Here is a 22,255-nt window from a genome sequence, read left to right as displayed (position 1 = left end):
TAACTTTTAATAGCGTTCAGAAGATTTTTTTTTTAAATTAACCGTTAAGAGAAAGCGTGATTTTATTCTGAACTTTAACTAATCACGTTTTAAGCAACTTATGATATAAAACAAAATCGGATGGGGGGGGGGGGTTTCTTCCGAAGGTTAGTTGGTGACGTTATAAGTAATTGCGAGATAAGATGGGAGCCAGAAATTAGGGGTGGGGGACTGAAAATGATAATATAATGGATTGATTATACAATATTTAAGATCAACTTGGTAGATAAACATTTATGGACGAGAAAAAAAAAAAAAAAAAAAAAAAAAAAAATTAAAGCTAGCATTTAATACAACAGAAATACATAAATTAAATACTGAAATAAAATGTAGTTATTAATATTTGAATCTTAAAATAAAAAGTGCGAATTAATAGAGAAAATCACTTATCACAACGCATTCCGTCTCCAAACTAGTGAAGAATTTAACTTTTAATAGCGTTCAGAAGATTTTTTTTTTAAATTAACCGTTAAGAGAAAGCGTGATTTTATTCTGAACTTTAACTAATCACGTTTTAAGCAACTTATGATATAAAACAAAATCGGATGGGGGGGGGGGTTTCTTCCGAAGGTTAGTTGGTGACGTTATAAGTAATTGCGAGATAAGATGGGAGCCAGAAATTAGGGGTGGGGGACTGAAAATGATAATATAATGGATTGATTATACAATATTTAAGATCAACTTGGTAGATAAACATTTATGGACGAGAAAAAAAAAAAAAAAAAAAAAAAAAAAAAAAAAAAAAAAAATTAAAGCTAGCATTTAATACAACAGAAATACATAAATTAAATACTGAAATAAAATGTAGTTATTAATATTTCGGTACCTTACTTGCCTGGGTGGGTTGCCTTTAGGCTGAGATAAAACGCGTCTCACACACAGGCATACAGACAGTACGGAAATTTATAAGACATATATATTGTGATTATACTTGCACCAGGTAGCCCAGTGGAGTATTTGTATTGCAATATGAGTGTAAAATATACCCAATATGCACATCCAAAAGTCAAACACACGCCTGATGAAGGGAAGTATTTACCGAAATATTGCAATATGGATACGCTACCTAACCACCTGACGCAAGTAAGAACACAAAACATGTAAAATATTTAAGTAAAATATATAATATATAAATGGCTATATGTCTGTCTGTCTGTCTACATATTTTCAAACTCTAACTCCTCAGAAACTAAAAGTCGCAGAGCAGCGCTAAAGGCCTCAAATGGATTGGATAATAATTTATGGACCGTTTTTTATGGGTTTTTAGCTGGTTAAAATAGTTTTCAAGAGGTCAAAGATGGGACAAAATTGCAAAAAATCATAAAAAACATTTTGTACATTCATCTTAGTTTATTTTAAATTTTTAATCAGTTCATACGCTTGTCACATTAGTGCAGTGGTAATGTAACTTTGAATTCTACCGTTTCAGTTTCGATTCTAGCTGATGTCAACTTTTTTTTTTCTTTTGAAATCACGATTCTATAATAATATATACAAAATCTGAACAAATTAAAAAATCATATTAAATTAAATATCATGCTTAAGCATATTTTATGCGCCGGGCAAAGCTGCCCCCTCCGCTAATATATATATATATATATATACACACACACCAATCCAGCACAGCCATAGCCGAGATTGGACTCACTACACAAGTTTGTAGTGTAATTCAAATCTTGTTGGTAGCTGAATACTTGATGCTTCACCAGGACTATCAAGGGTTATTTTTTATTTGTGACGGGGTGCCGGATGCCTACCACAGCTTAAGAGAGTTCCATCTACCCTAGAGAGAAGGATAGACCGCACCAATTTCTCAACCTGGTATTTTACCTTGCGGTACATACAGTGCCTCGCCTTCCCAAATGGTCGCCCATCTGGTACTGGCCAGGCTCAACATTGCTTAACTCCAGTGATCTGGCAAGAACCGGTATGTCGACATGATTGTGCCTTAACACACACGCATACATATATTAGATCAATCAAGGTGAAACTGCATAGCTTGTTCCACTATTATATCTTAATTTGTTTCAGTTTGTGTCATTCGGTTACATCTCTGCATTGTATTGTATCCTATAAACTGAAGTTCCTTTTCTATATTTATTTAATGTTTATAATTTAATGTTTAATATTTAATGAAATAAACATTGTTTTAAAAACTGTTAAAACAAATTGTTTCCGGTTATTTCAATAAGAAAATAGAAAAAAAATTGCTAATCGTTGGTTTTCGTAAGCTATGTTAAGCTTTCAGTGCTGATATCATATTGACAAAAACAAGCAAAAAAAAAAATTGTTTCCTCTTAACATACACTAAATAAAATTCTAGCTTTTGAAAGTACTTATTTGTTATGGTGAAAAAAAAAAACAATAACCAAATTTTTTGAAAAGCAATCCAGTAGTTTTTTTTTACGCTTGTCGTTTCTTTGCATAAAAATAGAGAGAAATCTCTATGAGGTATGTATCCTTAACAAAAAGAAAAGATTGTACATCAAAGATCACATAAATTCAAAAAGTGTTTTGTTTTCATAAAGAAACTAATTTTTAAGCAAATTTAAGATTTACCAATGTCACCTCTTCCCATGTTACGAATGGCATTCACAAAAATTTGAATTAGTTGGAGTTATCTCCCTTGTCTTACAAAAATGGCATTGAGACAATCATAGTTTAGTTTTAAAATTTGATTTTCTTTTCTTTTTTTCTTTTTTTAAATAAAACTACTTGAACAATTTATGTGATTTTTAGTATGCAATATTTTCTGTCATGGATATGTATACCATAAAGATTTTTATTTTTTGTTTTTTTATGGGAGTTGGGTGGAGTTATGGACTTTTTTTTATTATTATTTTCTTTTATATACTAGCATAGGTGCCTGGCGTTGCCCAGGTGTTTTGAGGCGTATGCTGAGCAAAACAAAAAAAAAAAACGGTCAATTTTTTAAACTTTGACTCCTATTATGACCCCTTAAAATTTGTTTAGGGCTCAAATAAAGTTATTAAGTTAGATCCATGTCCAAGGAATCTATATCTAAAATTTCACGTGTTTAGACCCAAAATTGTAGGAGGAGTTTGGTAGAGTTCTCAAAGGTCAAATCTTTGACCCCTTAATCGCCAAATTTCTGTCCGAAAACCAATCACATCGATTTTCCCAAATCTCAGTATCCTGTATATCAAATTTCAAATCTGTAGGCTTAAAATTGACAGTTACTGCGTAGGGAAATACACACAGACACACAAACACTTTCACTTTTATATATATATATACTAGTATTTCAGCCCGACGTTGCCCGGGTGTTTGGATGTGTCTGTTGAGCAAAAAAAAAAAAAAAAAGTGGTAGTAGGAAGGCAGGCTCGAACCCGTACCACAAAGGAGGAAAAGAACGGGAAAAAAACCTTACATCTATGCTGTTATGACCACCGCCAAACCGCAAGTGACATTTTTTAAAATTAAGGCTTGACAATCGAAAGGAGAGGATGACTTTCGAAAATATCGGCGAAAAAAGAGACCCCCACCCCTGTAGAAAAGTTCCCAGTTGAAGGTGAAGATATTAATGCTTTTAGCCAATTTTTCGATATTTGTCGTCTGAAGAGTCGAACTTCAAAACGATACTAATCTTGGTAAAATCCGTCGCCTATGTCAAAAGTTTTAGGCAGACATGCAAACATACATACATATATACATTTATATATTTGTAACTAAACATTTTCGACCCAAACCGATTAAAAGGCTTGCCCTATCTCTGAATACCCTTTATGTCAAATTTCAAATGTTTAGACCAGAAATTGTCCGAGTAATTTGGAAGAGACCGCAGATGTTAATTTTTTAAAAACTTTGACCCCTATTATGACCCCTTAAGATTTATTGTTTTGGGCTCAAATCAAGTTATTAAGTTAGATCCATGTCCAAAGAACCTATATCTAAAATTTTAGACCCAAAATTGTCGGAGGAGTTTGGTAGAGTTCTCAAAGGTCAAATCGTTGAACTTTGACCCCTTAAGAGCCAAATTTCTGACCGAAAACCGATCACAAAGATTTTCCCAAATCTCAGTACCCTGTATATCAAATTTCGAGTCTGTAGACTAAAAATTGACAGAGTTATTGCGTAGGGAAATGTACACAGACACGTCCACTTTTATAGATATATAGATTATGTTTTTTGTAAGATATTCAATTTATCAAATTTTTGTCGCCACATACATTCTGCTAAATATGAATTCACCCTTTACACTAAAAGTGATTACTTCCACTGATATTTAAAAAACAGTGATAACTTTGAAATAATCTGAATTTAAAAAATTGAATTTCTTCAGTAATAAACTGGATTGCTTTCTATAAATTTTGCTTACTTTTTTTTGCCATAACAAGTATTTCCAAAAGTTAGAATTTCATTTAATTTATTTATGAAAGAGTTTTATGCCAAGAACCACCAGAAAATCTTTATTATTCTCTAATTGTTTGAAATCTTTTTTTTATTTCCCAGGCACCTGAGGCTGATTATCTGGATGCAGCTATTGTTACTGTCCTCCAAATCCATGTCACTCAACCAATTGGGGATATTTTAGTCTTCTTCAGTGGACAAGAAGAAATCGAAACAGCTCAAGAAATCCTTCTGGTATGGTTAACAATATGTCTTCCAACTTCAAAATGACAATTAAAAAGATTTTTTGCTAGCAAAATTTCCACTTGAAATTATGTTCCTCCAGCTTTTTTCGTTCTATTAAATTGGTAGAGAGGGAGGAGCTTAGAGATTTTTCAAAAATTTATTTTGTGTTGAAATTGTTTTCTTTTACCAAAAGTTTCTTTCAATTTCTGTGATTTTATTTTTATTTTATATTCTTGTTGTTCAGGAACGAACGCGTAAACTTGGTACCAAAATCAAAGAACTTATTGTTTTGCCTGTTTATTCGACTTTACCATCAGAAATGCAAGCCAAAATCTTCCAACCAACGCCTCCAGGTGCTAGAAAGGTAATCCATTCTTCTTTTGTTTTGTTTTTTGTTTTTTTGGTTTTTGGTTTTTTTTTGGGGGGGGGGGGTTCTTTGTTACCTCCTTGCACCATGGCTTCATACTGATTTTTATAAAAGAAATCTATATTTATGCAAAAGCTTTTTTATGTTTTCTAAAATGTTCACAAATAAAAAATTAAAGTAAAATGGTTTATCCATGTGTTTCATAAAATGGTTTATCCATGTGTTTCGTTGTATCTACAGCTCATCAGTGTGGTTGACTATACCAGGGATTTAACTCACAATCATAGAAACTATTTATAATTATTTTTTGTAATATTTGGACGATGTGAATGCATCTGTGATGGTCGGAGGTTACATCAACCAAAACATTGTGAAAAAAAACAAAAAAACAACCAAGATGAGAATCATAGTCCAAATAATAAAAAAAAATAACCAAATTTAATTATCATTAAAAACAAAAATCAACAGAAAAAGTTAGTGAATTTTCTTAACAGCCAGTCAACTTACTATGTCCATCCATAGCCTTGAGTCCCTGGGGTGGGGCATAGGCCATCCACAACTTTTATAGATGCTTTTGTAGTAAGGAGTTCTTTTTTTCAGGCTGAGGGTGCTGACCTCACGCCCAAACTTCCCAGAAGGTACATACAGCACCTAGCCTTCCCAAATGGTCACCCATCTGGTACTGGCCAGACTCAGTGTTGCTTAACTTCGGTGATCTAGTGAAAACTGGTGTGTCAACGTGATTGTGCCATACTTATATATATGTTATATTTTGCTAACGGCTGATCATTAAAAGTGTTTTAAGTCTATTTAATTTTTTAAAAATCGATCGTTGTCATTTTTCGATTTATGCACTTGTTAGCGATAATAAAACGACACAGATGGTTATAAAAATATTTCATTTATTTGTAAATATAACATTTCTGTTTTCAAATGACAGTTTGACAAGTTTAATGGCATACGTGACCAGGGTGGTGATGGTGAAGAAGAATGTGTTGCTAGCACCCTCTCGTGTCGCGTTCCTGACTCTGCTCTCCGCCTCTCTCTGTATATCTTTTTATTTGGCCCAGATGATGTCAACATTCCAATCTCTATTGTTTCTAAAAGGTGTTGACTCGTTTCCTGGGTTGTATTATCACATGTTGACGTAAAAATCATATTTAATTCTTGATTACATTCAATGATACAAATGGCCATTTGACCCCTAATAAAAAAAACAAAAAATGAATTTCTTTTATAAAATTTTAGATAGGATTTTTTCTGGTATTATGCTGATGTAAAAAAAAATACCAACTTTGTAGGGATTTCTTGTGTATTTATTTTTTTAAAGTTTCAGCTGGACATACAAACATACTTTCTAGATATGCTACTGGTGAAAACATAATTTGTTTTCGTCATTCTTGACGGAGAGTGTACATTAGTGAAGGCATATATCCTAGGACTGATTTATGATGTTTAAACTTTTTACTTGAAATTGTTCCTTTTGTCAGATCATCCTGGCCACAAACATTGCGGAGACATCACTCACCATTGATGGTATTATTTATGTCATCGATCCTGGATTTTGTAAGCAGAAAAGTTACAACGCACGCACTGGGATGGAATCTTTGGTCGTCACTCCAATTTCAAAAGTAAGTTTTCTTTCATAATCATGATGAAGATGATAAATAATAACTGCAAAAATAAATAAAAATCTTGAGAAATTAAATAAGTTTTTGTTTTAGATGGCACAAAACTGCGGAGATAGAAAGCGAATGGGTGGGATTACTATTTTGTTTATCTCAAACAAGGCATATTTCCACTGAAGTCTAAGGAGCTACTGTGATAGGGACCATATTGGAGGGGGGGGGCAAAATGTTTGTTCACGTAACATTTAAATTTCTGAATGTTGGTATGATCAAGGAAGCAGAGCAGGGAAGTAATTCCAAAGGCAAATGGTCCAAGGAAAATACTATTAGAGTTGAAAATCTTCTGGCAGGAGATCTACAAGAAAAGGGGTGGAATTTTGCTGTAATCTGATGAATCAGAGGATATTTACTTGCTTTCTGTTGTGTCACAATTTTTTACTAGAAATTTGGTTTGTAATAAAACCGAGTTCTGTTGCTTAAGACTAAAAAAGAAATATTTTTCTGTTGCGAACAAATCTTTTACTCATGTGGAGATTTTTGGAGTTGTCAGCCTCCATTTTTTGGAGGGGGATGATTAGAAGAATTGCACCTTGGTTATAAAGGATCAATTTTCAGAAATAGTGGCTCTTGCACAGTGTCTTTCTAGCACTGATGCAGGTTAATGCTTTTGCCATTATTATAGTTGGCAGAGGATACTCCCTCCTCTTTCCTAAAAGGTTTGTCTTTAAGAAGCAGGAATGTGAGTTTTCTGTTTTTTTGTTTTTATCATCCACAAAAGGTTGATTTCCATTTGAATTACTAGAGATTCCCATAGATGTGAATTTTCTACGTTTTAGTCGAAATTCACTTTAAAAAAAAAAAAATTTTTTTTCTTTTTTTTTCACCTTATTAGGTAAAGCTGATTTCTGTCAAATCACTAGAGCGTTATCTCCATATTTTCTCATTATTATTTGATTGAATTTTATTTCTTTCTTTATCTTCCTCCTTTCCAGCTTTTATTTCTCTTCCTCCTCTATCCATATTCTCTTGCCTTGCCTTCCTTTTCTTTACTTAAAACTAAAAATGCTAATTTTGCCATGAAAATTAAAGCCTCACATGATTTATGACAGAGATAGATACAACAAATGAAGGCATGTTTTTTGTATTTTTTGCTAAAAATCTTTATGAAATAATTATTTTTTTGTGTGTGGTTTATTTTTTAGAGCTGGGGATTATATTTAAAAAAAGCAAAAATGAGTCGAACATAAAAAGGAAAAAAATGTTCCCTTAAGTTAAAAGAAAAAAAATGTTTGCTTATTTTTAATTCTCAACGTTTTTTTTTTGTTATTCTTTTATAATGTTTTTTTGTTTTGTTTTGTAATAGTTAATATTTACCCAAAAAATAACAAAAAGTAAATATATCAACAATTTTTGTAATTCTCCCAGACCCCTCCTCTCCATCCTGGCCGGTTGGGAAAAACTGATTTGTGATAAATGTCTAATTTTAATTTTTTGTTTTGTCATTCTGTAGGCTTCAGCCAATCAGCGTGCTGGTCGTGCCGGTCGTGTTGCAGCTGGGAAATGTTTCCGTCTATACACAGCTTGGGCTTACAAAAATGAATTAGAAGAAAACAGCATTCCAGAAGTGAGTAGAATGATTTTCAACCCTAAAATCTGGAAGGATTAAAAAAAATTTATTTTTCTTACCTCTGCAAAGGAGGTTATACATTTGGCAGGGATGTGAGGCCTCTGTATTTTAACAGGATTCCACTTTTCTGTAAATCAAAGAAGGCAGAATTTTGTTATAATTTTTTTTAATTCAGAAATGGTGGATTTTTTTTTTTTTTTTTACACAGTGGTCACCACTTATCAAGGCCTGGAAGCCACTCAGGGATAAGGGTTATTGCAAGTACGTACATTACATTAGTGTGGAGATTTGATGAAGTGTTTACTAAAGGGGGCGGTTCATTAGGAATTTGTTAACGTTGGACTTGAACACATCCAAGTTGTAGTCAGGTGGGAAGCAGGCAGATGGAACAGAGTTCCACAGGCGTGCAGTTCTAAGAAAGAAGCTTTGTTCATGGAATCCACGTTTTGATTTAGGCACAGATAAAGAGTGGGAGAAATTTTTCAAAGTGGATTCGGATAGACGAGTGTTTTTCGTGAAAGATTGGCGAGGGGAGACGAGAGATTGGAGTTCAGACGAGTACCTGCCATGGAAATAACGATAAAACAAGGATAGGCTAGCAACGTCTCTTCTGTGGGAGAGAGGTTGCAGGGTAGAGAAAAGGGCATCCCCCACCAAGCCACAAAGTCTATTTTGTACTCTGTCAAGGCAGGACAGGCTGTTTTTAGCAGCTCCTGCCCAGATATGGCAGCAGTATTCCATCCTTGGACGTACTTGGCTTTTATATAGATAGAGAATTGCATCAGTAGTGAGATATCTTCTGGAGCGGTAGAAGGATCCCACCATCTTTCCAGCGATCTTGGCAACAGACTTGAATGTGTTCCATTTCAGATCAGGAGTAAAGGTCAAACCCAGAAGCTTGTCAAAACACGGGGCCTCTCTCAGACGAGAGCCATCCATCCCAATTGATGCCAGATGGGGATCAGAATGTTGATGATGTAAGGATGCAAGTCTGCCAAATTGTTAGAGCTTAGTTTTTTGTCATTATGTCTTTTATTTCTCATTTGTCCTTCCTCTTGCTTTATCTTTCTTTCTATTCACTTATTTTGACTTTTGGTGACATTCACCCAAGATGGCTTGAGCCGGCTCCTTCCATAAAACACAGTGTCTCAAATGAATGCAGATCACACACGACAGTTCGCATCAACCAAATTAACCAAAACAATTATAGGCAGTCAGTTGTAGGGCTAATGGCAAATACCATAAACTTGTAGACTGGAAGTAGATTCGACATTGGCTATGATGGTGTGTAACCACATCTTTAGCTGACCTCCCAGGCATCTTCATTCATCTTGGAATGATTCTGGAGCTTTGTGGATGAACTCTAGGGTGTTGTGATGTACAGCATGGCCGAACCAATAAGTTTCATCTTTAAAAGTGTTTGGTGAAAAAACGTGTTTCATCACAGAATGATTTCTTGCCAATCAATCCTCACCACCACATACTCACTTGGAGTCTTTCGCTTATTAATGGCTATGTTTTTTCTTTATTTCTTCCAAATAAACTTTGAGCATTTTTTTTTTTTTTTTTTACATAAAAACCTTATTTCAACAGAATTTAACAATTTGCTTTTAAATAAGCAAAAATGAAGTTAAAATCTATCAGCCAATACTTTCTGTATGAAAAATCAAAGGTATTGTAGATTAACACGTTTCATTATAAACCCCTTCCCAATGAGATTCTATTTATTTAGGTGATTATGTGGAGAAACCATGAAAAACTTGATAGAAAGAAGAGAAAACTAGGCACTTCTATATTATACAAACGAATTTCAAGTGAAACAAACGATACTTACATAATTGTTAGGTCTCAAATAGGAACATATCCAAAAATTACGAAAAATGATAGGTGGAAAAATGATTATCAATAAATAAAGAAATTTGTGAAAGGAAGCAAAATCACTATATTACACTTACTAAAAAGAGATAACTTGGCAGGGGAGATAATTAAGTTCTGTGATAAACATAATTCAAAATGTCGGGCAAAATTTATTCCTTGTATAAACTTTATTGAAAATTGATTTTCAGTAATAATTATTTTTCTACTTTATCGCTTTCTGCAATGTTTAGATATGTTACTATTTGTGACATAATTATGTAGGAACCATTTGTTTTACTTGAAATTCAATATATTTTTTTGTTTTTATAATATAAAAGCACCAAAAATTATTTTAAAGTGTTACAAGCTGGGCAAAACCACTGTTTGGGTGAGGCCCCTTGTGCAGAATCTATGACTTTATTAAATGGCAGTTCCTCCTTATATTGCTTGCAAAATATGAATAAAAAAAAAAAAAAGAAATATAAAATAATATGTCCACCGTGGGAGTTATGGCCCTTATAACACATCTGGTTAATAACCAGAGATTTATATTAGTGGCCTGGCAAGGCCACAGGGAAGATAACCAAGCAAAGAAAAACCCTAAGAAAAATTCATTCCAAAGTAGCAAAACTGAAACTAGCCTGCCAGGACACAATATATATATATGCATATGGGGGATTCGCCAACCGTCCTTGGGGGAGCTGGAATCTGTTTAAAGGAAATGCTTCAAGACAAAGTCCCTCAAGACAAAGTCCCAAGACGAATGTGTGTTTTTTATATATATATTTTATTCCTCAGGCATCTCATCACAGCAGAACTGCAGTGAATCTTGTCTTGTGGTTTCTCTGCATCCATTTGGAACACCCCCACCACCCCACCACCCTTATGGAGGAGACCTTTTTAATCCATCTTGCTTGTTCCGCATCTCAAATCCAATTCAACAACTTGACTCAGCTGATTCAAACTGGAACCTCTGACACATTACATCTGGTCCCCATTCAGATACTTCTGGTCACCCAAGTTTGATACATGTCACAATATGACCGTTTGATCCTTTCTGCATTTGCATGCTCGCTCAACTTATTGTTTCCCACAATTCAATCTGTGTTATTTACTGTGCTAGACAGATAGATAAACAGATAACTAAACAAATGCTTTTAACCGGCATTGCCAGACGTGTACCTAACATAGCTTCTTTTTTACCAATTGTCATAAAATTTTAACCATAAAATAGTATTATAATCTTTAAAAAGCCTGCAACTTTTCATGTAGCTTCATCTCATAGAATCAAAGATATGGGCATTTCAATTTTCAATTTGGCTACAAGTTTTTTTATATATGTATACCACCTTTTTTTGTCAATTTTATAAGTTCCAAATCTCAGTGGCTATTGATCAGAATTTAAATAAAGGCTCATTGGAAAAGTAATGATCTGACTATGTGACATTTGCCCTTAAGGTTATACTTTAAGGGGGTCATCCATCATCAAAAGCCTATTTTTGGCATGTTTTTACAGCCATAAAATGTTTCGGTAAAGGTGCAGTATCTTTCTACCCTCAAAAAATCAAAATTACCATTATTATGGGTTTTTGAGTGTGGTGAAAATGAAAATAACGTTTCAAATTCCAGTAAACGAGTAGTTTCTAAGATATGAAGAAATCATAGTTTCAAAAAGTGGGGGGTCAGCTTTGTATAGTAATTTAACATAAAGTGAGCAGCCGCTTTATAGCCACCTTTTTTTTTAGAGGGAATCTGTTATTTTTTTTTTTTTAGGGTTGGTGTTTATTGTAGCCTGGTAGACCAATATACCTCAAAAAACTTATTTTCTATAGATTTTCAGGTGTGCTGAAAATGAATATTGCATTTAAATTTTCTGCAAATAAGTATTTTTCTGGCTATTAAGCAAAAATATGTGTGCTTGCATGTACAACAATAGCCACCATTTATAACATAAAGAATTACATTGCTTAATACCCAGGAAAATACTTATTTGTGGAAAATTTAAATGTGATATTCGTTTTCAGCACACCCGAAAACCTATGGAAGTTTTTTAAGGGAAGTTTTGTGTTGGTCTACCAGGCCACAATTACCAAATAAACACCACCTCTAAAAAAATAACAGACCCCCCCCCCAAAGGTGGCTATAAAGTGAGTGTTCACTTTACATTAAATTAATATAGGGAAGTGATCCCCTGCTTTTTGAAACTATAATTTCTTCATATCTTTGAAACTACTCATTTCCTATAATTTTCAACAGTTTTGATTTTAAAGGATTTTTTTAGAGTGAAAAGATATTGCACTTCGGGAAGATAATGGTACAGTTATTTTGTTTCCCTTTTACTCGGATTGGTGTAATTCCTCTCTCATAAATATTTCTATCAACTTTTTCATTCAGCAAATAATCCCTCATGATCGCGCTGCAGATCCACACTTCATTATAGTTTTGGTTTCCAGAACTCCATTAACTACCTGGTGCAAGCCCCAAGTTGATTGATCAGTCTTTATGATGCCGTCGATGCATCTCATTTCTTCCCGGTAATTTTGTAATTCCTCCTCATATATAAGTTTGTGTGTGTGTGTGTGTGTGTGTGTGTGTGTATATATATATATATATATATATCCAATCGAAAAAGCATAGGTTCCAGAGTTCTGCATTTTTCTGTTTTAGTTGTTTCCATGAGAGTTGTGGCCCTGTCGGTGGGGCATTAGAATACGCCGACTGCCCCCCTGCAGAGGGTAAAAGTCCCTCAATGGGGGTCCTGGATATGACCTTAAACTATATCCAGTGGTGAGGCCCCAGCTTGTGGGCTCTGGGGAGTGTGGAACCACCCTTTAATTACCATTGCTCCCAGGTCCACTCTGACCCGGAGTGGTAGTACCTCTTAGGGTCCCAACTATGGGTTAAATAAAAACCGACGTGAAAACAACAAATATATTCTATTAAAAAAATTTTTCTTCAAAATCTTTGGATTCGGCATTAAATAACCCGAAAAGGGTTAATATGCCGTAAAACAAAAACAACCAACCAACCAACTACTGAGAGTTGATTTGGGCGCACATTATTTTGGGTTGATACACAATGGATTCATAACATTATACCAAAACCGTTGCAAATCAGCAATGTTAGATTAAGTAAATTCAGTGTGTTAGCTGTTGAAATGAATCTTAAATGAACAAAGTTGTGCTTCCATTTTGCACTTTTTTTTAAGCTGTAATGGGATTTTGCCTAATATTTAGGTTGGTTTGGTTTAATACTTATTGTTTCCATTATAATTGATTTTCATGGCACTTTTTGAGGCTTTGTCAATGTGCTAAGAGAGATAACTCTATTTTGCTAATAGATGTGTTCATTTTTTTTTTTCATATGAGAATTTGGAATGCTAAAACCAACACAATATTGAGGAATTGTAAGAAAAGAATGATACAACTATTGTTTTTTTAAACAAAGAATGAAAACATTGCAACAGAAAAGAAAACTGCGACATGAAAAACTTTTAACATTTTTCTGTTCTCAATGTTATAAATATTTTATTAATTGTATGAAAATGTTATAAATAAAAAGAAAGCTGTGACGACTATTTTTAAAATAATAACTTAAAAAAAAAGTCATCACAGCTTTCTTTTTTAAAATGTTAAGGTTTTTAACATTGTAATCTTTTAACATTACAAAAAAATGATGGAAAATGTGACAATTATTGCAGAGAAATTATAATTTTTATCAAAAATAACGATGAAAACATTCAAACAACAAAGCTGCGACAAGTTTATATTTTTCTTGCATTTTGTAATGTTAAAGATTACATTTTTAAAAACCTTAACATTTTTTAAGAAAAAGTAATAAAAAAAGGAATCAGTTGCATTGCAGTTTTCTTAAATAAAAATTCCTTTTCTTTTGTAATGTTTTCTTTTTTGTTAGGTCCTGGATATGACCTAAAACTATATCCAGTGGTGAGGCCCCAGCTTGCGGGCTTTGGAGAGTGTGGAGCCACCCTTTAATTGCCATTGCTCCCAGGTCCACTCTGACGCCGAAGTGGTAGTACTTGTTAGGGTCCCAACTATGGGTTAAATAGAATCCGACTTAAAAAAACAAATATACTCCATTAAAAAATCGTTCCTCAAAATCACTAGATTCGGCATTAAATAACCTGAAAAAGGTTGATATGCCGTAAAACAAAAACAACCAACCAACCAACCATCTTTTCTGTTAATAAAAAAAAAAAGTAGTCTCATCTTTTATTTCTTACAATTCCTCTTAGTTGCGTTGGTTTTAGCGTTCCAAATTGTTGTATTAAAAAAAAATGAATGAATCTCTTAGTAAAATAAAGTTATCTCCCCCAACACGATGACAAAGTTTCAAAAACGTCATTTCCATTTACCACATGATATAATATTTGTAAGGACTCTTCACTTTTTACTAATAGTGAAAATTAGTTTATGAACCAATAGCACAAATGTCATAATTAATTTATGTTTTTTAAAGACATTTGTATTACGTTATACACAACATGTTGTAGCAGAGTATGTCGTAAGGAACATAGGACAAGTAATAACTCGACTCCTTTTTTTTTTTGTAACAACATTTATTTCCTCATTATCCGCCACGCATGACATCTCATTGCAGCTGTGACATCACCCATGTCTCTAATATGATCATCTTTTCTAATGTGCTCTCTCTCCCTCTCTCTTCTTTTTATAGTCTTTTTCCTTACAGTGACGTCATTTTGTATACATTTGTGTACACATATTCGCGCTCTGTTACATATGTACCCATTATTAAAAAGTTTTAGCTATTTTAAAAATGAAATTTTGTTTTGGGTTACCTACTTGTACATTTGATGGCAAAAAAAAAAAAAATAACGTAAAACTAAAATGAAAATTATGTTTATATTTCAATTTCAACTTCCATTTCAGATTCAACGGACCAACCTTGGCAATGTGGTGTTGTTATTGAAAAGCCTGGGTATTAATGATTTGATTCATTTTGATTTCATGGACCCGCCGCCACACGAGACCCTAGTGTTGGCCTTGGAACAGCTCTATGCCTTGGGAGCTCTCAATCACATGGGTGAACTGACCAAACTTGGCCGAAGGATGGCTGAATTTCCCGTCGATCCAATGCTCTCGAAAATGATTTTAGCATCTGAAAAGTAAAATCGCTCACCTTTTTTTTTTAAATTTATTTTCTTTGTTTATTCTTTCTGTTTTTAAATCTTAATAGCATGGTGATATGGAAAAAAAACCCTACAAAACCAGTTTTATTATCATCAACATGGTCTTTGATTACTTTTGAAGACGGAAAGTTGGTTTCCTTTCCATGTTGCTCTGTCCCAAGTTAGGCATGGCCGCATAAGACCTTCTTGAACAGGTTTTTTGGCTCTCCCCTTGATCTTTTTTATTGCTTCAGGGTCCACCTTTTGTTTGTATATCTCGAAAGGTGACTTGTCCGTTTATGTTTAGCCATTTGGATGGTGATGATGATGTTGTTTATGCCAGTTTGCTGTCCAATTCAGATGTTTCTTCTTGTAGACTGATATTGAACATAATGCGTTCCATTGTGCCATTCTTAGCCTTTCTTTTGTTGTGTTATTAATTGCTCATGATTTGCTACCATATGTCATAACAGGCATGATGGATTTATCACTACCACAGCAAGAAATGTGACACAAGAGTCAGAAAGTGGGATTGAAGAGTCACCATTTCTGAGGAGGAGCATTCCAGCCTGCGAAAAAATGCCTGGGCAGCTCTGTCAGCATTCTCCCATAAAGGCGCCTCAGGCAATTAACAATAAACTAACCTCTTCTCAAAGAGAGAATGCAAAGTCTGGAAGGGTGGACCTCCTAGAACTGCACAGGACCAGCATCATACTGCAATGAACAAGGAAACAGCCATTTCAGAAATAACCTGGATATTGTTGATTTTAGTGCCGGGGGTATGTTTATAATTGACTTTATTTTCCATGATTTTATCTGCTTGGGATAGCCACACTGAGCTATGAAACGACGAAACAGTTATATGTGGATAATCATCATTAGGGTTTTTCATCACTCCTTCCATCTTGTTTTGTCCCTAGCTAGGCATGCCCATGTAGGACCCAGTTGGCTGTCAAGGTCATCTTTCCAACATTTATTTTTAATCTTCCTCTTGATCTTTGCCATTGTTGCGGGGGTCCATTTTGTCACTCTAGATGATCACCTGTTATGTATATATCTGGAAAGATGATCTGCTGATCTATATTTAGCCGTTCATATGGCGGTGGTAAAATGTCATTTACTCCAATTTGCTGTCTGATCCAAGTGTTTCTTATTCTTTCTGATGCCAAGCGCAATTTGTTACAGTTTACACAAGTTAAAAGTAGTTTTGTCTGGGAGATTTTTTAAGCTCTGTAAATTTGTAAAAGTTTTTTTTTTTTTTTTTTTTTTTTATTATTAATGAGTCATCACTTGTCAAGGCTAAAAGCCACTCAAGGACAAGGATTGAAGAGATTGAATGACAATCAATACTATGATAAGATTGAAAATAACAAATAGAATAAAATTTGATTAGTATTAGAAACATTTAGGACGGGTATTTATTAACGTCAGATTTTATTTGGGTTTTGTTTTGTTTGTTTTTTTTTTCTTTTACATTAGTTGTTTCAGTTTTTACAGCAAGATTTCCCTTATGTGTGACAGCATAAGTTGAAAATCAATTGTTATTGATAAAAGAATTACTTACTATCTTCCCGGGCAACACTGGATAGCCCTGCCAGTAAATAAATGTAAATCATGTTTACGATTCTCGTGGCATATCAACACTTTTTAACTAATAGAGGTCATAATGTACATCTTTTACTAGGCATTGGACATTGGATCTAAAAATGATTCAGTTGTTGTAAGGTAGCAATCTTGTGGTAATGTGTTCCACAGATGCAAAGTTCTTGGAAATTCTGTTTGATGTTAGAAACACAAATGAAAGGAAATTTCTTTTCAGTTGTGGTAAGATTAGTTCTAGCTGTGAATGTCTTACACGGAGCAACTATAGGTTGGAGCTCAGCCTAGCACCTTCTATCGAAATAATAGAGTAGAGAAATACAAGTTCCATTAGTATCTCTGACACTGATCAGAACTTCAAATTTGAACGAGTTATTCAAGAATCTTAGTCTGTCGTAAGGTTACAATTACAGGAGACACATGGCATTTACATCTATGACAATCCTTGGCTAGAAACAAAGTAGTCAGTGTACTTCATAGTAAGACACGAAAGTCGAGGTTCAAATCTCGATAATCAGTCCAACAAAAACTGGGTCATTTCGATGACTTTTTTGCTGTCGGACTGATGCAAAATGTTCTGTGTAGCCCTAGGAGATCCACCTCCTGGCTTTTGGGAGGAGCGAGTTTATCTTTGTTGTCTGAGGCGTCCTCACTGGGGAATGCTGACATGGTTACCCGGACTTGTTTCTGCAGGGCCAGTGTACTCCTCCTCTTGGGGTGCTGGGCCATTTTCTGACCTGATGTCACATACTCTCACGGCGGGAGAGTGATAAATACTGGTTAGGAGCAAAGCATAGTATCTGTTCTTTTATTATACATCTTTTCCATCCTCAGTCTATGAAAGAGAAATTCTTTGTCAACTGAGACATTTTTTTTGTCCCAATCCAAAATGCGCTATTTTTGGAGAACTGGATTTCACTATCACCACCCTATAAACCCATATGGCACAATCACGTTGACACACTGGTTCTCAGCATATCATCAAAGTTAAGCAATGTTGAACCTGGCCAGTACCAGATGGGTGACTAGTTGGGAAGGCTAGATGCTGTATGTACCTTCTGGGAAGATTGGGCATGAAAAAATAACTCCTCACTACAAAAGCATCTATAAAAGTTGTGGATGGCCTATGCTCCTCCAGGGGCTCATGGTTATATGCCCCATAAAACCACATTAAAATCCGACATTGTGCCTGACTCTACCCTTGTCGGAAGACAACGGTCACATGGCATTTAAACTAGCTGTTATTAAACAAATCATCTATAAAACTTGCATCTTCACATCTCTCATTTTAATCATTTAAGCTAAAGAATGCAGGATAAAATTGCCTGAAAAATTGTGCCCTATATTTTCTTTGTTGTTACTCCGTTGACCCCCTTTTGTTTTTTCTTCTCCTCCCCCAGATTCAAGTGCTCCGAAGAGATTCTTTCCATCACAGCCATGTTATCTGTCAACAATGCTATCTTCTATCGGCCAAAGGACAAGATTGTCCATGCAGACACAGCTCGACAAAACTTTTTTGTTCCAGGCGGAGATCACCTAACATTACTCAACATCTACAACCAGGTATAACTTTCACTGACCCCCCCCCCCCGTCCCTACTCAGTATGTTTATCTTTGTTTTATTTTTGACTTACCAGGGTAACTCAGTATTGCCGGGATCTTAAAAAAAAACAGAAAAATAGAAGTAGTTAAAACTTCTACCTCTGTATCCATCTCTCGTTTTTCTATATCACTCCCCTATACCTTTTTCACCTCCACCCAGCCAATTTTTCTCTTTGTTTTATTATTGAAAATAATAATAATGTAAGTTGTAAACATCTCCCTTTATATAACACACAACATCCAACAAAACTTGGCCCAATTCATCCACATAGAACTAATATTTTTTTAACTTTAGAGATTATACATCCAGGGCAATGCCAATCAAGATAATATCAACTTTGCAAGGTTTTGTTTTGTATTTTTTTTTTCTTTTTTATTTATTTTTTTTTTTTTCACTTTTAGCTGGACATACAAACACAGATACAAAGAGATGTTAGCCCTTTATATGTGCTGCCTGGGTGTTTGGAAGTGTGTGTTGAGCAAAAAAAAAAAAAAGTGGTAGTAGGCAGGCAGACTTGTACCAGTACCGCAAATGAGGAAAAGAACGGGAAAAAAAGTGACTTCTTTGCCGTTGCATCCATCGCCAAACCAGAAGTGGTGAAGGTTTGAATTAAGGCTAGTCAATCGAAAATATCGGCAAAAAAAGCGCCCCCCTCTCCTTGTAGAAAAGTGTCCAGTTGAGGGTGAAGAAATTAAACTTTTTAGCCAATTTTTCGCTATTTGTCGTCTGAAGGGTCAAACTTTAAACCGATAGCGATTTCGTGAAAATCCATCACCTCTGTGAAAGTTTTAGACATACATATGTACATACATACATACATGCATACATTTAAACAGACAGGTGGGATTTATATTATAGAAGATGACACATTAGAATAATATCGATGAAAATCTCATAAGTTTATCAAAATCTTTTTATATTTCTCTACCGCTCTCAATCCGTCCCTTCATCTCTTTCCCTCTTCACCATTTTTCTACATCCCTCTCCACCATCTCCTCTTTTAACTCCATCCAGTTCATTCCTCTTTCTTGTTTTAATCTGTTGAAGATAATAATTTCAGTTATTCAACTTCCTTTTAGATATATTTGCATGTTGTCTGGCCATAAAATATGCTTAAATATATTTAAATTTATGTACATTTCATACATATTAGTATAAAGCCAATTTTCTATTGATTATTATATTGTACCCAATATATAGTAGGGATTTCAAAAGTTTTAAAAAGAACAAATATGACTTGGGTGCCATCAGCTAGAATCGAAACCAAAACATTTAACTCTCCAGCAATATTTGTTACTATCTGAGCTAAAGACACATGCATATCAAACTTGACAAATTAACACAGTGAGGTTAAAGTGTTTTTATTATTATTATTATTATTATTATTACTATTATTATTCGTCCCCCGATTTATCGGAGATGGACCTATGTTTCCAGTGGCGTCTGTGCTTCCGTGCATCCGGACTATTGCCAGGTAACCATCCATTAGTTTCTCCTGAAATTTTGCCACGAATTGTATTTCATTAAATAGATGTGCACAGTAAAAAAAAAATTTTTTTACAAAAATTCCCGTTGCGCCCCCAGGGGCTCAAAAGTGGTAAAAAATGTCCCAAAATGGCTAAAAATAACACATTTTGCCTCATAACTTTGGATCCATCCATTAGATTTTTCTTTAAACTTGGCCAAAATGTGGAGCCCATTGTTCTTAATATAAATCCAGTATGGATGACCCTGGCAAAATTCTGGTTTGCGTCTCCGGGGACTTTGTGGCTCTTTTTTTCATATTTCTCAACAAAAACTTGATATGTCTGACTATATAGTGGTTTTTCACAGTGGTCAACTCAAATATACATGTGTTAAAGCCTGAAACTGCACCGTTATCCATTTACACTGAGATTCGGCGTCCCCAGGGGCTCAAAAGAGGTCAAAAATGCCCCAAAATGGCCAAAAATGACACTTTTTGCTCCATAGCGTTTGATCCATCCATTAGATTTTCCTGAAACTTAGCCAAAATGTGGAGGCCATTGTTCTTAATATAAATTCAGTATGGGTGACCCTGGAAAAGTTCTGGTTTGCATCCCTCTGGGACTTTTAGGGCTAAAAAAAACATGTTTTTTTTTTTTTAGCTCTTTTTACATATTACTCAAAAACTTGATATCTGTGTCTTTATACTGGTTTTCCATGGTGCTGAATTCAAATATACATGTCTTAAGGCATGGAATTGCATTGTTTGTCCGTTTTCACTGGGATTTAGCATTCCCAGAAGCTCAAAAGGGGTCACAAATGCCCCAAATTGCAAAAATTGAGTGATTTTTCTGACAAAGGGTGAAGAAAAAGCTACTTTCTGGGTTGGCAGTACTTGCGTGAACAGTAGGCTGAAATATCTGAAATTTTCTGTTTCAATATCTATCCTTGTGGCCATGTCACTAGTAAGAGTGCTGGAGGTAAACGTTTTATCTGGGCTGACGTTATCTACCTGATAGTCAGGGACCGGAACCTTGGATTAACCACTAAGGAGGCTGCTGTATTGCCATTTGGTGAATGGATTGTGAACCATGCAGTAGTTTCTGGTGGGGCCTCTCCGTGCCATATTAGTGGGTAATTGTTGCGGCTTTACCTTATCATCTTTTACAAAAAAATTGAATTAAAAAAAAAAAAATTTCCTATCTTTTTCTCTCTTACTTTCCCTCTCTGTCCTACTCTAACCAAGTCTGTCGACCTGTTCCACAAATCCCAAAACCTCATCATGAGATATCTCCAGAAAAAATACATGAATAAACCTTAGAACCCCATCCTCCAATGTAGACCCTTACCACTGTGTCTCCTTCTCCAACATCAGGGGTCTACATTTCAACCTTCCATAGGTTGAAACCCAATTGCAGGAGACAAAACCGGAAATATTGTTCCTAAGCGAAACTGGTATTGGACTGACCATTTCCCTAGATGAGTTCATAATTAAAGGATACTCAATTTTACATCTAAATCTGACCCCCAAGATTGCCATGGGTATGGAATATGTGCCTACATTAAAGATGGCTTTCAATGTGGTAGGGATATTTCGAGAGAAGACCCTAATTTACCCCTATATGTGTTTCCGGGTTGCACTTGCATTTATATTTGCCCTCTATCGCCCCCACAATAGCGGTGTTACTATCTATAAGAGTATATCTAAGAAAATTGACTGCATCCTGTCTGCTCATCCTTCAGCTAACATTCACATCTGTGGTGACTTCAATGTCCACAATGTGGAATGGTTGACCTACTCAAACAAGACAGATGATGAGGGAGAGGTTCTGTCATGATTTCTCCATTGCTTATTACCTCACTCAGATTGTTCACGAACCCACCTGTGTGCCCGATACTGACGGCCAGTATGCAAGCTTTCTACACCTCTTTCTCACAACTTGCCCTGAGCTAAGTTCATGTTCTGTTCTATTTTCTCTGGGATCTTCCGACCACTCGGTTGTATCAGTTAAGATAAAAATTAAATGTAATAAGTCTTCAGACGTACTTTTCCACTGTGCAGTATATCGATATCCTATGGCTGATGGGGATAGCTTCTGTACATTTATGTCAGATCTACCTCTGGATTCCTTTTTAAAAAGAATATGTCCTCTATAGTATCAGACTTGACGGAATGGTTAATTGTAGGTATAGATTGATTCATACCATCCAAAAAATTCCAGCAAAAACCTAACAGCCAGCCATGGTTCTCCCCAGAATGTGCTGCTGCCATCGCGCACAGAAATCATTTTCTCCATACCTACCAACTGAGACTGAAGCCGCTTTC

General features: G+C 34.9%; 1 protein-coding gene across 1 annotated transcript in view; it reads left to right on the top strand.

Annotated features, from left to right (window-relative positions):
* Positions 1 to 22,255, top strand: part of LOC145303448 (pre-mRNA-splicing factor ATP-dependent RNA helicase DHX16-like) — a 73,099-nt gene that overhangs the window by 39,514 nt on the left and 11,330 nt on the right. Inside the window, exons 14-19 of the mRNA XM_080144782.1 lie at positions 4,513 to 4,644; positions 4,880 to 4,999; positions 6,493 to 6,633; positions 8,141 to 8,254; positions 15,025 to 15,260; positions 18,263 to 18,425. Of these exons, the coding sequence (XP_080000908.1) occupies positions 4,513 to 4,644; positions 4,880 to 4,999; positions 6,493 to 6,633; positions 8,141 to 8,254; positions 15,025 to 15,260; positions 18,263 to 18,425 (906 nt within the window). The remainder of the gene's footprint in view (positions 1 to 4,512; positions 4,645 to 4,879; positions 5,000 to 6,492; positions 6,634 to 8,140; positions 8,255 to 15,024; positions 15,261 to 18,262; positions 18,426 to 22,255) is intronic.

This window comes from Euprymna scolopes, chromosome 19 (genome assembly GCF_053919585.1).
Source record: "Euprymna scolopes isolate OS-2025 chromosome 19, ASM5391958v1, whole genome shotgun sequence".
Classification (NCBI taxonomy): Eukaryota; Metazoa; Mollusca; class Cephalopoda; order Sepiida; family Sepiolidae; genus Euprymna; species Euprymna scolopes.
Note: the sequence above shows the minus strand (reverse complement) of the source record. Positions and strands in the feature narration are given on the sequence as shown.